The following is a 15,478-nucleotide window of genomic DNA, read 5'->3' as shown; positions in this document are numbered from 1 at the left end:
CACCCCGCTGTCATCCAGAAGGCGAGGTCAGTACAGGTGCATCAAAGCTGGGACCGAGAGACTGAAAAACAGCTTCTATCTCAAGGCCATCAGACTGTTAAACAGCCACCACTAACATTGAGTGGCTGCTGCCAACACACTGTCAATGACACTGACTCAACTCCAGCCACTTTAATAATGGGAATTGATGGGAAATGATGTAAATATATCACTAGCCACTTTAAACAATGCTACCTTATATAATGTTACTTACCCTACATTATTCATCTCATATGCATACGTATATACTGTACTCTATATCATCGACTGCATCCTTATGTAATACATGTATCACTAGCCACTTTAACTATGCCACTTTGTTTAAATACTCATCTCATATGTTATACTGTACTCGATTTCATCTACTGTATCTTGCCTATGCTGCTCTGTACCATCACTCATTCATATATCCTTATGTACATATTCCTTATCCCCTTACACTGTGTATAAGACAGTAGTTTTTTGGAATTGTTAGTTAGATTATTTGTTCGTTATTACTGCATTGTCGGAACTAGAAGCACAAGCATTTCGCTACACTCGCATTAACATCTGCTAACCATGTGTATGTGACAAATAAAATTAGATTTGATTTGGTAGTGGTGGTGGTGGTGATCACTGATGTGATCTTCCTGTCTGGGTTGGCGCCCCCCCTTGGGATGTGCCGTGGCGGAGATCTTTATGGGCTATACAAATCCTTGTCTCAGGATGTTAAGTTGGTGGTTGAAGATATCCCTCTAGTGATGTGGGGGCTGTGCTTTGGCAAAGTGCTTTGGCAAAGTGGGTGGGGATATATCCTTCCTGTTTGGCCCTGTCAGGGGGTATTATCGGATGGGGCCACAGTGTCTCCTGAGCCCTCCTGTCTCAGCCTCCAGTATTTATGCTGCAGTAGTTTATGTGTCGGGGGGCTAGGGTCAGTTTGATATATCTGGAGTACTTCTCCTGTCCTATCCGGTGTCCTGTGTGAATTTAAGTATGCTCTCTCTAATTCTCTCTTTCTTTCTCTCTCTCTCTCTGAGGACCTGAGCCCTAGGCCATGCCTCAGGACTATCTGGCATGATGACTACCTGGCATGATGACTTGCTGTTCCTAGTCCACCTGGCCGTGCTGCTGCTCCAGTTTCAACTGTTCTGCCTGCGGCTATGGAATCCTGATCCTATTGTTTGACCATGCTGGTCATTTATGAACATTTGAACATCTTGGCCATGTTCTGTTATAATCTCCACCCGGCACAGCCAGAAGAGGACTGGCCACCCCTCATAGCCTGGTTCCTCTCTAGGTTTCTTCCTAGGTTTTGGCCTTCAAGTTTTTCCTAGCCAACGTGCTTGAACACCTGCATTGCTTGCTTTTTGGGGTTTTAGGCTGGGTTTCTGTACAGCACTTTGAGATATCAGCTGATGTTAGAAGGGCTATATAAAAAAAATGATTTGATTGCCACAGATGTCTCAAGTTTTGAGAGAGGTCCAACTGGTAATTTTATTGCAGGAATGTCTACCAGAGCTGTTGCCAGAGAATTGAACGTTCATTTCTCTACCATAAGCTGCCTCCAACGTCATTTTAGAGAATTTGGCAGTACTTCCAACTGGTCTTACAACCGCAGACCACGTTTGGTCACACCAGATACTGACTGGTTTTCTGATTCAACCACCTACCTTTTACATTTAAGGTATCTGTGACCAACAGATGCATATCTATATTCCCAGTCATTTGAAATCCATAGATTATGGCCTAATCAATGGATTTAAATTGCCTGTAACTCAGTAAAACTGTTGCATGTTGCATTTACATTTTTGTTCAGTGTATTTTCCTAAATATTCATAGTCTTAGCACAGAATGTTTTGCCATAAGAGAACACATTTTACATTTGAAAGCTTCCACATGACGTAAACAAAGTGTATCACTTTATTACTTCTTACAAATTGTTTTACATTTTTCTTCTTCCCAAATCTGAAAGCGTCAGCCTTCATTAGATTGTGACTTTTTTCAATTGACAAACTACAATGATCACAAGCAAAGTGTATCATGCTTTCATACATCAAAATACAGACAATACAAAACATACTGCATTTACACTCATATGTAGATTGTGACTGTTTAAATCATTATATTAAATGAAAGTGGTCATCTATAGAAACCTGAGAAGAAACTTCAGTCTAGAGGGCTTCGAAAGGTGAGTAGAATATTCAACATGACACATTCAACATGAAACTCAGTCACCAATACAAGGCACATAAGCTAATTTTTGTACAGAGTTACTATTATTCCTTAGTATGGAGAGTGATTGTGTCCCACAGCCCTATACTATATTTAGGCCCACCTGATCTGACCAGAAACCACCCAAGGCCCTAGCTATAGGCTAAACCACAGGGAGGTGTGTCTCTCAGTCTCTGTATCCCTGAGTGGAGTGCAGACTGCAGTCATGCTGGGGGGTGGTAGTGGTGGTGGTGGTGATGGTGCTCATGGTGGTGGTGGTGTTCATGCCTCTGAACCAAGGGGATCAAACCCCCAGAGGAGGCAGGCAGGCTGGACAGCACCACACTCTCTCGCTGCACATTGAGTAGGGTTCTGGAGGGGGACCCAGCCTCTCTGGCCCTGGAGCGAAGCCTCTTGCTCTGGCTGTGCTGTAAGGGGAGTTGGGGCTGGGAGTATGGCTGAGAGGGGTGGCACCATTTGGAGGGGTGGTGGCCATGGAGCTTGCTTGATTTATCCTTACCTCCTCCTCCCCCCACTGCCTTGGCTTGGCCCCTGAGAGACCTGAGGAAGGAAAGGCCCCTGCCTCTGGACTCTGTAGGGCCGCAGTTCTTCCCCACCACTACTGAGCGGCGCTGCTGGTCTGAGCGGGCATCCGGTCTGGGCACCTGAGAGGGGGCGTCTGCAGAGGATGGAGAACATCATGTTATACCGTCATTTATCTTTGTTGAATGTCCTTCATCTTTGGTGTATTTTCAGTAAAAACCATGTTGACTTTAATGATCTGTGCCTCAAAAGTGCTGAAAATAAATGGTCATTGTGTACCTACCTGCATTGTCAAACTTGGAGGAATAGTTCTCTATCCCAGCTAGGTCTAAGTAGTGGTTCCTGCGTTCTGTGTTTTCATCCACACAGTGAAAAGTCATTTCTGGGCTCCCTGCCTCCTCCTGCTGGACTTCCTCTATTCGGTCCCCTGTTCTGGAGCTGCTGGAGGGGGCCACCACCAGTTTGACCTTCAGGGCTGTGCTGTTACATGAAGGCTGCATGGCCGACGCTTCAACCACCTCATAGATGGACTGCATGAGACTGGACATATCCTGTAACACACAGGCACACACAGACACCATTAGTAAGACTGCAGTGTTGACTTAATCTTAAGGGAAAACTCATAATGCGCAAAAGTTGCTTGTTGTAGCTGTGTGAAGCTACCGTACCTCCTTGGTGACTTTACCACTGTTGTCAAAGTGATACAGTGTGAAGATCCACTCCTGTTGAGTGTCATCCTCCAACACCACATTGCATTCTGTGTCCTGTAACCATTAATAATTGTCACTATTATGCAGACCCTTTTATGCGTACTTACATTTTACGTACAAGTGATCCCAGGAATTGAACCCACTAGCCTAGCATTGACGTTCCATGCTCTACCTACTGAGCTACAGAGGACCAAACACAACAGGTACCATATTATGGTCATCAAACAAATCCCTGCCAGACTCTGTAGAGATTCTATAGATCAAATCCTTTTGTAGTTGTAGTGTACAGGATAGTAAAAGACCAAAAGCCACTCACATCAACATGGCTGTTCCTCTTCCTGGGCTGTCTGAATGGAATTTGGATGTAGCTCTCTCTCTCCTTCTCCCCTCCCTTCTCTGATGGCAGTACCACTGTAAAACAAACAAAGTACAGTGAGGGGGGGAAAAGTATTTGATCCCCTGCTGATTTTGTACGTTTGCCCACAGACAAAGAAATGATCAGTCTATAATTTCAATGGTAGGTTTATTTGAACAGTGAGAGACAGAATAACAACAAAAATCCAGAAAAACGCATGTCAAAAAGGTTATAAATTTATTTGCATTTTAATGAGGGAAATAAGTATTTGACCCCTCTGCAAAATATAACTTAGTACTTTGTGGCAAAAACCCTTGTTGGCAATCACAGAGGTCAGACGTCTCTTGTAGTTGGCCACCAGGTTTGCACACATCTCAGGAGGGATTTTGTCCCACTCCTCTTTGCAGATCTTCTCCAAGTCATTAAGGTTGAGGCTGACGTTTGGCAACTCGAACCTTCAGCTCCCTCCACAGATTTTCTATGGGATTAAGGTCTGGAGACTGGCTAGGCCACTCCAGGACCTAAATGTGCTTCTTCTTGAGCCACTCCTTTGTTGCCTTGGCCGTGTGTTTTGGGTCATTGTCATGCTGGAATACCCATCCACGACCCGTTTTCAATGCCCTGGCTGAGGGAACGAGGTTCTCACCCAAGATTTGACAGTACATGGCCCCATCCATCGTCCTTTTGATGCAGTAACGTTGTCCTGTCCCCTTAGCAGAAAAACACCCCCAAAGCATAATGTTTCCACCTCCATGTTTGACGGTGGGGATGGTGTTCTTGGGGTCATAGGCAGCATTCCTCCTCCTCCAAACACGGCGAGTTGAGTTGATGCCAAAGAGCTCCATTTTGGTCTCATCTGACCACAACACTTTCACCCAGTTGTCCTCTGAATCATTCAGATGTTCATTGGAAAACTTCAGACAGGCATGTTTATGCGCTTTCTTGAGCAGGGGGACCTTGCGGGCGCTGCAGGATTTCAGTCCTTCACGGCGTAGTGTGTTACCAATGGTTTTCTTGGTGACTATGATCCCAGCTGCCTTGAGATCATTGACAAGATCCTCCCGTGTAGTTCTGGGCTGATTCCTCACAGTTCTCATGATCATTGCAACTCCAAGAGGTGAGATCTTCCATGGAGCCCCAGGCCGAGGGAGATTGACAGTTATTTTGTGTTTCTTCCATTTGCGAATAATCACATCAACTGTTGTCACCTTCTCACCAAGCTGCTTGGCGATGGTCTTGTAGCCCATTCCAGCCTTGTGTAGGTCTACAATCTTGTCCATGACGTCCTTGGAGAGCTCTTTGGTCTTGGCCAAGGTGGAGAGTTTGGAATCTGATTGGTTGATTGCTGATTGATCAAAACTGAGATTAGGAGCACTCCCTTTAAGAGTGTGCTCCTAATCTCAGCTCGTTACCTGTATAAAAGACACATGGGGGCCATAAATCTTTCTGATTGAGAGGGGGTCAAATACTTATTTCCCTCATTAAAATGCTAATCAATTTATAACATTTTTGACATGCGTTTTTCTGGATTTTGTTGCTGTTATTCTGTCTCTCACTGTTCAAATAAACCTACAATTCAAATTATAGACGGATCATTTCTTTGTCAGTGGGCAAACGTACAAAATCAGCAGAGGATCAAAAACTTTTTTCCCTCACTGTATATTCTCTTTAGCCTTTGTGTTTGCTGTTTACAGACGATAATACACACACAGTATCCCAGGTTTCCCCGACAAGCAAGGGGAATTCTTAGTTAAGATATGAACCATACCGAATCAAACAGGTCAATCATTGAGTAAGTCTAAGATGTTAAGTTAATGATGCATGCTAGACTAGAATCAGTGCAACAGTAATGTGATCAGCCTGATCCACTGAGCTGTCCTTTCTCTACTCACCCTGTAGGGGGCTCTTATAGTTCAGGGACTGCTCATCCTTCACTTCCCTTCTGCACAATTCCTGGAAAAAGAGGGAGAGGAGCGATGGACCAAGTGAGAATTAGGAGAGAAAAAGTCACAGAAGAGGGGGGGGGGTAGAGATAGGGAGAAAGACAAGAAAGTTTAAATGATGTGAGAGCAGGTAATCTTTGATCATCTGGTGGCCTATTGTTTGTCATCACCTGGGTAAATAACACTGTGAGAACCAGCTCCCAGCTGGTGTTTTCAAGTTCACCTCAACTTCCGATAAATTCAATAAAGCCATATGTGTTCTATAACTAATCAGATGTTATGCAGACACAGCTCTAAATCCACGCACACACATAATAGAATGCTAATTCGAGAGAGATTTACATGGTTATCAAAACATCACGTCAGGGTAAACCTACACAAAACACAGCCCTTATTTTAAGTGTTTCTAAAATTCTGGATGGGAAAAACGACTGGTGGAAAAACTATTAGAACCATTTCCTTGTTTGACCGCTAGGTTTTATGGGTAATAATACATCTCCATTGCCAGGGCAGTGGTTGGGGATGTTGCCCTGTGAGTGTGCTGTCTTTTGGACGGGGTGTTAAACGGGTGTCCTGACTCTCTGTGGTCACTAAAGATCCCATGGTGCTTATCGTAAGATTAGGGGTGTTAACATGGTGTCCTGGCTAAATTCCCAATCTGGCCCTCATACCATCATGGCCACCTAATCATCCCCAGCTTCCAATAGATTAATTCCTCTCCCCTGTAACTATTCCCCAGGTCTTTACTGTAAATGAGAATGTGTTCTCAGTCAATTTACCTGGTAAAATAAGGGTAAATTTTTTATAATCTGTTCTATTTTATTCTGTTCTCAGAGAGGGAATAAAGCACTGGAGAAAAATAGAACCTATGAGGGTACATTTACTGTAAGAGAAGGCAGGCAGACAGTCATGCTCATGCCATGACCATGCCAGCTGTGACATCACTATATCCAGTAAAAGTCAAAAAGTCACTCTTGGTCACTCATTAAGTCACTCATTAAGTCACTCTTGGTATTAAAGTAATATCACCTACAGAGTTCCCATATATGTGTAGAACTGAGCGTCCCATATGGAAACAATAACACACAGTCTATAAATGTACTATGTTCAAAAACCCGCTGAGACTACAACCTATTTATAATGCCTATGGGCTCAAAGCGGATGTTAAACTTCAACTAAATCCACTGGGTAGTTGTTGCTTGGTGAGTACCCACACTTTGAAACTAGGTGTTCCCTTGAACGGTGTTGAGCATATTGCATGTGCTATCAAGACCAATCAAGATCTGAGCATATGATATCCAACCCTCTGTTGCAACAAGTCAGAAACCATCCCTTCAAAAAAGGACAGTGAAAGCACCAAAACATTAGATCTGTGCGTCTAACTGTCTCCACCACAGACATTCCCAGCAGCCAGCCGCCCACAGCTCTGACAGATGCAGATGAGTAACAAAGAGCCTGTGGAGTCTGAGAGGACCATGCTGACAGATAACCCTGACTGCTGATGGCTTCAACCAGCATACCAGCCAAACCCCTGCCATCGACCGCCACGCTCTGCCTGCTATGGGCCCTTTCATCTGGGGTCGGGTTACCGACCGAGAGGGGAGAGGAGCGGGGGCCTTTTCCTGCACTCAACTGGGTGTCACCAAGCTTTGCATCCTGTCCTGTCGCCCCCCTCTCTCCCACCCGCCTTTAGTTAGAGTCAAACGCAGAGCCCTGAGAAGAGAAGAGAACAGTACAGAGCTTTGTTTAAAACTTCTTGGCGCACCCATCCCATTAGCGGGATCATTTTTGTCAACATCCGCTGAATTGCAGAGCGCCAAATTCAAATGAAATTACTAAAAATATTTAATTTTCATGAAATCACAAGTGCAATATAGCAAAACACAGTTTAGCTTGTTCTTAATCCACCTGGCGTGTCAGATTTCAAAAAAGCTTTTCGGCGAAAGCTATCCAAGCGTTTATGTTAGGACATCTCTCTCACCAGACAAAATATTACAAACAGCTAACAGCAGAGTAGATTGGTCACGAAAGTCAGAAAAGCAATAAAATGAATCGCTTACCTTTGATGATCTTCGGACATTTGCACTCACGAGACTCCCAGTTACACAATAAATGTTCCTTTTGTTCCATAAAGATTATTTTAAAATCCAAAAACCTTCATTTGGTTGGCGTGTTATGTTTAGAAATCCCCAGACTCGAGCCGTCACGAAGGGGCAGACGAAAATTCCCAATAGTATCCTTAAAGTTTGTAGAAACATGTCAAACGTTTTTTTATAATCAATCCTCAGTTGTTTTTACAATAAATAATCAATCATATTTCAACCGGAGTGAGAGAGATAGGAGTGAGAGAGAAAATGTCTGCTCCAAGCTGCTCACGTATGCAAAACTCTGCTGGCACCCAGCCATCCAATGACACAATGTGATCTTTCTCACGCATTTTTCAGAATAAAAGCCTGAAACTATGTCTAAAGACTGTTTACACCATGTGGAAGCCATAGGAAAAGGAATCTGGTTGATATCCCTTTAAATGGAGGGAAGGCATGCAATGGAACAGAGAGGTTTCAGGAAAAACAGCACTTCCTGGTTGGATTTTCCTCAGGTTTTCGCCTGCAATATCAGTTCTGTTATACTCCCAGAAAATATTTTGACAGTTATGGAAACTTTAGAGTGTTTTCTATCCTAATCTGACAATTATATGCATATTCTAGATTCTGGGCCTGAGAAATAGGCAGTTTCATTTGGGTACGTTTTTCATCCAAACATCAAAATACTGCCCCCTACACTCAGAGGTTTTAACAATCTCCGTTCCTGCCAAACAATACCTGGATAGGTGGTTGATCATCTCTCTTCCTGTCAACCAATACTTGGATAGGTGGTTGATCATCTCTCTTCCTGTCAACCAATACTTGGATAGGTGGTTGATCGTATGGGGGTGGGGCTGTATGGGGAAGGATGGTTGCTTCATCACAGGAGTTTATGTGAAGCAGCTTCTGTTATTTACCTTTATTTATTTATTTGTTATATACATAATAGGAAGATAAGTCTCTTGAAGTTGGTATACAAGTTGATATTCAAAGAATGTAAAGGGGGTTGGGGTTGTTTTCAGGCTCAGGCAATAGTTAACGTTAAGTCAGAGAATAACCATTAAGAAGTTCTCATTTTCAGAGGTCTGGTCTTGCTCACAGAAACCAGATGTGAGTGATTTCTGGAGGAGGGGAACTGAGGGAGGGATTTGGATGTTGAGCTGTAGTTGGGTGAGGAAACGCTGGAGCCAGAGTCTATACAAGTACCTAGCTATAGAACTGGGCCTCTTTCCAACTGCCCAATCAGTTCTGCTGGCCATGAGGGTGGAAAGCAGTGGGACATTTTCAGATCATTGTGGGTAGAGATGTCCAAGTGTTCTTACCACCTAATGATATGATCATGGTCTCTTTCTCTCTATCTTTCTCTTTCTTTCTCGCTCATCCTCTGTCTGAGCTACAGCCCAACAAACAAGGTGGGTAACCAAACATGAAAGGGTGAGCCAGCCACCTGAACAATCCAATCTGTGTTTGGGAAAATCGGTTTCCCTGGCTTAGAGCTGGAATGTTCTGGGAGGCGATTTCAGCCCAAAAATAATCACAGTCCAGAGTCTAAACAGTAGAATAATAAACAGAAACCTCTGGTACAACAAACAGGACAGAAACACCTTGGTGGAAACAATAAGAGGAGGACTAGAAGATTCCTTCTCCAAACCCAAGAGAATGACTGGCCCAGTTTAACCAACACTGTCATTCCAAATAGAAATCCACACAGAGACAGTGATGAAAACGGCAATCCGATTCTGATATGATTGGTTGCATTTCATCAGACAACTTTTTTTATACTTAGTATTTGTACATTTTACAAACTCTCTGGCTCACTTGACTGAGCTGTACCTGATCCAAACCTGCCTTGGATAAACAGGTTTATTAATGAAAAGTGCCTTTGTTATTGCCTCAGGTGATATTGTCAACACTCCACCCTGAGTCATTGTAATTAAACAGAAACAGTATGTCAATATTGAGGTTAATTGTTCCACAAGTCTGAAATTGTTTAACATCCTGATGCAAATGAGGTTGTCTTACAGATATCGAAATGGGATTTTTAAAAACACACACACTGAGTTGAATCACCACAGAATTATCTTTAAGGAAATGAAAGCACACATTACTCAGAATTTTGCTCCACTCTTTGAAGTTGAGCAGCCAGAAGATGAGAAGCTGGAAGAAAGAGGGATTCTTCCAGGACTAACAATGAACAGGGTGGGTGACGGAGAGCTTTGGTGTCTCGCTGCAGGACTAACAGTGAACAGGGTGGGTGACGGAGAGCTTTGGTGTCTCGCTGCAGGACTAACAGTGAACAGGGTGGGTGACGGAGAGCTTTGGTGTCTCGCTGCAGGACTAACAGTGAACAGGGTGGGTGACGGAGAGCTTTGGTGTCTCGCTGCAGGACTAACAGTGAACAGGGTGGGTGACGGAGAGCTTTGGTGTCTCGCTGCAGGACTAACAGTGAACAGGGTGGGTGACGGAGAGCTTTGGTGTCTCGCTGCAGGACTAACAGTGAACAGGGTGGGTGACGGAGAGCTTTGGTGTCTCGCTGCAGGACTAACAGTGAACAGGGTGGGTGACGGAGAGCTTTGGTGTCTCGCTGCAGGACTAACAGTGAACAGGGTGGGTGACGGAGAGCTTTGGTGTCTCGCTGCAGGACTAACAGTGAACAGGGTGGGTGACGGAGAGCTTTGGTGTCTCGCTGCAGGACTAACAGTGAACAGGGTGGGTGACGGAGAGCTTTGGTGTCTCGCTGCAGGACTAACAGTGAACAGGGTGGGTGACGGAGAGCTTTGGTGTCTCGCTGCAGGACTAACAGTGAACAGGGTGGGTGACGGAGAGCTTTGGTGTCTCGCTGCAGGACTAACAGTGAACAGGGTGGGTGACGGAGAGCTTTGATGTCTCGCTGCAGGACTAACAGTGAACAGGGTGGGTGACGGAGAGCTTTGGTGTCTCGCTGCAGGACTAACAGTGAACAGGATGGGTGACGGAGAGCTTTGGTGTCTCGCTGCAGGACTAACAGTGAACAGGGTGGGTGACGGAGAGCTTTGGTGTCTCACTGGGTCTATGACCTGAGGCTGCAGGATGTTGACACAAGTGATCTAGGACATGTGACCGCTACAGCCTGGACACCCCAATGAAGGCATCAAAGTTGACACTATAATCAAGCTTCATTACTGAAAAGAGCACAAACAATTAACATAATCTTAGACAGCCAGACACACACATGAAGTGCCCAGGCAAATAACATGGAGTATACCAGTACACTACAAACTGTAGCTAGCCAGGCCCCCTGCTGACAGTTGCATATGTGGTTGTGCCATGGAGCCGCTAATGGTGGAGCTGGAATACTGAATCACAGGAACAATTGAACTGCCATTAAAAAGGTGTGGAGGACCTGGGTCTCATTATAGAAACCTGGCAGGCTCAGACTTTCTTTCCGAATAACAGGCTCCAGAAAGACAGCAGCATGGACCAACACTTCATTAACACCTCCTACCCACCATGAGTTCAAAATGACACTACAGCAGGCATTCAAAATGGCTCCAACAGGTCTTTCCAAGTGTTGAAAGATGATTACGAGAGAGAAAAGAAGACGTTCAAAATATGTGAGTGAGGCAGTGAGTGGTCACACAGAGTCAAATAAGAGTTATGAGCATCAAGATGTTGTACTCTCACTATCCTACATCTTCCCAAATGTGACCATCTCATTAGCAGTACTAAGCCTACATGTGAAGGTGTTCCACCCACAACCAGACACTCCGCCTACCAGACCTTGTCTCCCCCTGCCAGCACCAGATGTGGGGTTTCAGTGTGGCGGTAATGAAAGACCCTGCTGTTCTGGACAGCGGCCATATGCATTTCACACAGACATGACAGCCTCCTCTCACAGAGAGCAGGGGGGGAAAGCCCCTCTCCAAACACCTTTCATGTCCCTGGCTTGGCTGTGTGCTTATACTGTTCTATCATCCTGTGGTTGCTTTGCCTTGGCTGGGACTGGGAGGGAGGGAGGAGCAGACCTGGCTGAGACATCATGCACATGTGATTCAGAGTCAGTAAACCCTAGTGCGAACACCAGTGTGGACTCAATGTGAGCATGAAGTGGTGACTGACAGTGTTAATCCTCTATGAATGGATGAATCAGGGTGTAAACAAGACTGAGAAGGGAGCAATTCAAAATGTTATTTGTTGTTTACCCAGATGGTACAGTTGTTTACCCAGATGGCTGTGATTTATGTATAAAGATTGATGAATAAAACACCATGTATTCAATAGAGAATTGTCAATTTGCTTACCTTTGTTTTAGATAAGAAGCGATGTGTGATACACTGCCTTCATCTTTTCATTAGGATTCTAAGCTCTTCCACTCTGGGCGGCTGTGGTCCATTCAGCTACCCTTTCACAGGAATCCACCATTCTGGTTCTTGTTAGCGTCATTATCCAAGTTCAAGCCTCTCAACTCTAATGACACACATGTGTCTGTGTTGCTTTCCATTTACAGGCCTTTCTGGGCCAGAAAGAGCCAGAAGCAGATGCATCATGAACATGGTCCAGAGAAGGATGCTAACCCCCCCAGGATGCAAAATACAAACTAGAGTTTGGTAAACAACTGACTGTTAGCATTGACAAACTAAAGAACTGTCCTAGAGAAGTAGGCCTATGGGGATTTAGGTGTGAGAAGGATTTGGCAGCAGGGTATTTTTATTTTTTATTTAACTAGGCAAGTCAGTTAAGAACTAATTCTTATTTACAATGACGGCCTAGGAACAGTGGATTAACTGCCTTGTTCAGTGGCAGAACGACAGATTTGTACTTTGTCAGCTCAGGGATTCGATTTGGCAATCTTTCAGTTACTGGCCCAACACTAATCTCTAGGCTGCCTGCCGCCCCAAATATGGCTAGTGACTGTCTGATGACTCTCTCTCTCTCACTGAAAATCTGCAAACAGATGAAATGTTAATTCTATTTCAATATCTCTGGAAAATGCGTTGTACAGTACCTGCTTGAATCTGATTTGGTGGGTGTGGAGGTCCGTACATTCCAGCTCTCTCTGACAGGTGAGCACATTGGCAGCAAAACTACCACCTGGAACAAACAAAAGTCTATATCCTGCATAACACTATGTTTGAGAGACAAACATTTGAGACCTTCCTAAAGGTGATTCTTACCTTCAGGATTTTCTCTGCGTTTACAGGCTATCCAAATTATGCATGGAATGGAAACATAAAAGAGAGAAAGAAAAGATTGTTACATTTAGGTTATTAAGAGATATACAGTAGCCCCTGAATCTAAATACTAAAAGTCTCACCATGTTTTGATTGGAGTTTGCCCATATTTTTGTATATTTCCTGTCGTGCCTTGAACCTTCATCTATTTGCCCATTGATCAAAACGTCTTCATCATCTCCCATTGATAACAACAAAGACAGTTGTTTCCTGTATGCACCGATATGTCGTTTTTGCCATTAAGTTATTATAGGGTTGAGATAGACAAGAGGACCGAAGCTTCGTGAAAGTGCACACAAGTATGTTGGACAGAGAGAACTTGCGGAGTTTATTATGGAAAAGAAACGAATAATCAATATACAGAGGGTACAGCACATCCTGCTGGCCATTAGGGGAAAGTATTTTCTCAATTTTTATTGAGCGCATACAACAAATGAGCTCACAATTACATAATTTAACGCGTGCATGATGTGTCTTTCGTGTAAACATAAAATAAGAGCCCTTCATTATGCAAACGTTTTATTTGTTTAGTATCTAGATAGCTTTTCCCCTAAATAGGCTACTGTATATTGGGGCGGCAGGTAGCCTAGTGCGTTGGGCCAATAAGCTAAAGGTTGCTAGATAAAATCCCCGAGCTGACAAGGTAAAATATGTCGTTCTGCCCCTGGACAAGGCAGTTAACCCACTGTTCCTAGGCCATCATTGTAAATAAGGATTTGTTCTTTACTGACTTGCCGAGTTAAATAAAGGATACATTTAAAAATATATATTGCCACCCAGTGGTGTCTGCGTAATTTGCGCATATAATGGACCAGGGACTGAATGACCTTAGAACGCCACTTCAGTTCCTATCACCTTGTGATGTCTATCTTCTGAAACAAGCCCTTTCTGGTCAAAGATTCCTCAACATTCTTCATAATATTTCTAACCGGGTTGGTGAGACAAACGCGGTAAACGCCTCCCACTCCCTAAATGTTCACTCCCCAACCCCTCTCACTCCCCAACCCCTCCTACTCCATAATTCTTCACTTCCCAACCCTTCACTCCCCAACCCCTCCCACTCCCCAACCCAACCCATCCCACTCCACTCCCAACCCCTTCCACACTTCACTTCTCAACCCTTCACTCCCATCATTCTTATGGGGGGCTGATGTACGGACCGTCTCTACTTCTTCATTTTCACCAATCTCCTCGTCGCCGTGGTAACCACCAACCTGGAGGAAAAGATGGCCGACTATGACGAAAAGAACTCTTAAGAGTGTTCGCTGGCTAGCGGTAAGTCTGTCACTCTTTCCGTTTCCCCTATAGTTTCCATGTCACGTTAGTGCTATTCATACCAAGGCTCTGTTGTTGATGACAGAGGGGGGTGGGGGTTGTGTGATGAATTGCGTGTCTTCCACATTGCTGTATACTGATTATATATTATATTACCATCCTGTGTATTAAGTCCACTCTCCCGACACACCACACCAAACTCACTCCTCAACCCCTTAGTTCTCCCACAGATTATACCGGAAGATACGGGAGTCCTGATGGACCAGGGCAGAGGTGGTGACCAAGACCAACATGGCCCGGCACCAGAAGACCTGGAAGAACCTGACCATGGACACCTTGGAGAAGCTGGCCCTTGCCAGTACAAGAGGTGATGATGAGGAACCATATGACTGCAACTCTCCAGGACAAACTATGCAGAAGAACATGGCTGCCTACAGGGAGATATGGCAGGTATATTTCAGACCACGTATATGTGTTTATCCACAGTATAGTGGAGGGGGTGCACAGCCTGTCGTTCAACATACAGCAAGAGGTGATGATGAGGAACCATATGACTGCAACCCTCCAGGACAAACTATTGAATAATGATATTGCCACCGGCCATACTGGAGACATCCTGTCCACCCTCATCACCCTGGAGAAGGTAAGAAGGCAGTGGACATGGCACCATTCCCCATATAGTGCACTAATTTTGATCAGAGCCTTATGGGTGCTCAATAGATTCAATGACTCTTCCTGGAGTTGTCTATAACCTTATATTTACTGTTCTGTTACTAATGTCAGTTGTGTGTCAAGCTCATCAAATCCAATGTATTTATAAAGCCCTTTTTACATCAGCAGATGGCACAAAGTGCTTATACAATAACCCACCCTAAAACCCCAAACAGCAAGAAATGCAGATGTAGAAGCACGGTGGCTAGGAAAAACTTCCTAGAAAGGCAGGAGAGGAACCAGGCTCTGAGGGGTGGCCAGTCCTCTTCTGGCTGTGCTGGGTGGAGATTTTCAGAGTACATGGCAATTAAGGCCAGATTGTTCTTCAAGAAGTTCAAGCATTCATAGATGACCAGTACGGTCAAATAATAATCACACTTGTTGCTCCAGTTTCAACTGACCTGAGCCCTAGGACCAT

General features: G+C 44.4%; 1 protein-coding gene and 1 long non-coding RNA gene across 2 annotated transcripts; one reads left to right on the top strand and one right to left on the bottom strand.

The window, feature by feature from the left end:
• Positions 1-1,915: 1,915 nt before the first annotated feature.
• Positions 1,916-13,443, bottom strand: LOC109904657 (protein naked cuticle homolog 2). Its single transcript, XM_020501841.2, has 8 exons — positions 13,158-13,443; positions 13,018-13,044; positions 12,849-12,934; positions 5,730-5,790; positions 3,799-3,893; positions 3,441-3,536; positions 3,056-3,323; positions 1,916-2,908 (listed from the first exon to the last, which is right to left on the bottom strand). Exons 1-8 carry the CDS (start codon positions 13,180-13,182, stop codon positions 2,454-2,456), a joined length of 1,113 nt encoding a protein of 370 aa, XP_020357430.1. The 5' UTR covers positions 13,183-13,443; the 3' UTR covers positions 1,916-2,453.
• Positions 13,444-14,143: 700 nt separating this feature from the next.
• On the top strand, positions 14,144-15,219 carry LOC116353420 (uncharacterized). Its single transcript, XR_004202899.1, has 3 exons — positions 14,144-14,349; positions 14,569-14,716; positions 14,836-15,219. It is a non-coding gene; the product is annotated as an uncharacterized LOC116353420 (long non-coding RNA).
• The last annotated feature ends 259 nt before the right edge of the window (positions 15,220-15,478 follow it).

The sequence above is a fragment of the Oncorhynchus kisutch genome, linkage group LG14 (assembly GCF_002021735.2).
Source record: "Oncorhynchus kisutch isolate 150728-3 linkage group LG14, Okis_V2, whole genome shotgun sequence".
Taxonomy (NCBI): domain Eukaryota; kingdom Metazoa; phylum Chordata; class Actinopteri; order Salmoniformes; family Salmonidae; genus Oncorhynchus; species Oncorhynchus kisutch.
The sequence above is the reverse complement of the archived record's forward strand: the minus strand, read 5'-3'. Positions and strand labels throughout refer to the sequence as shown.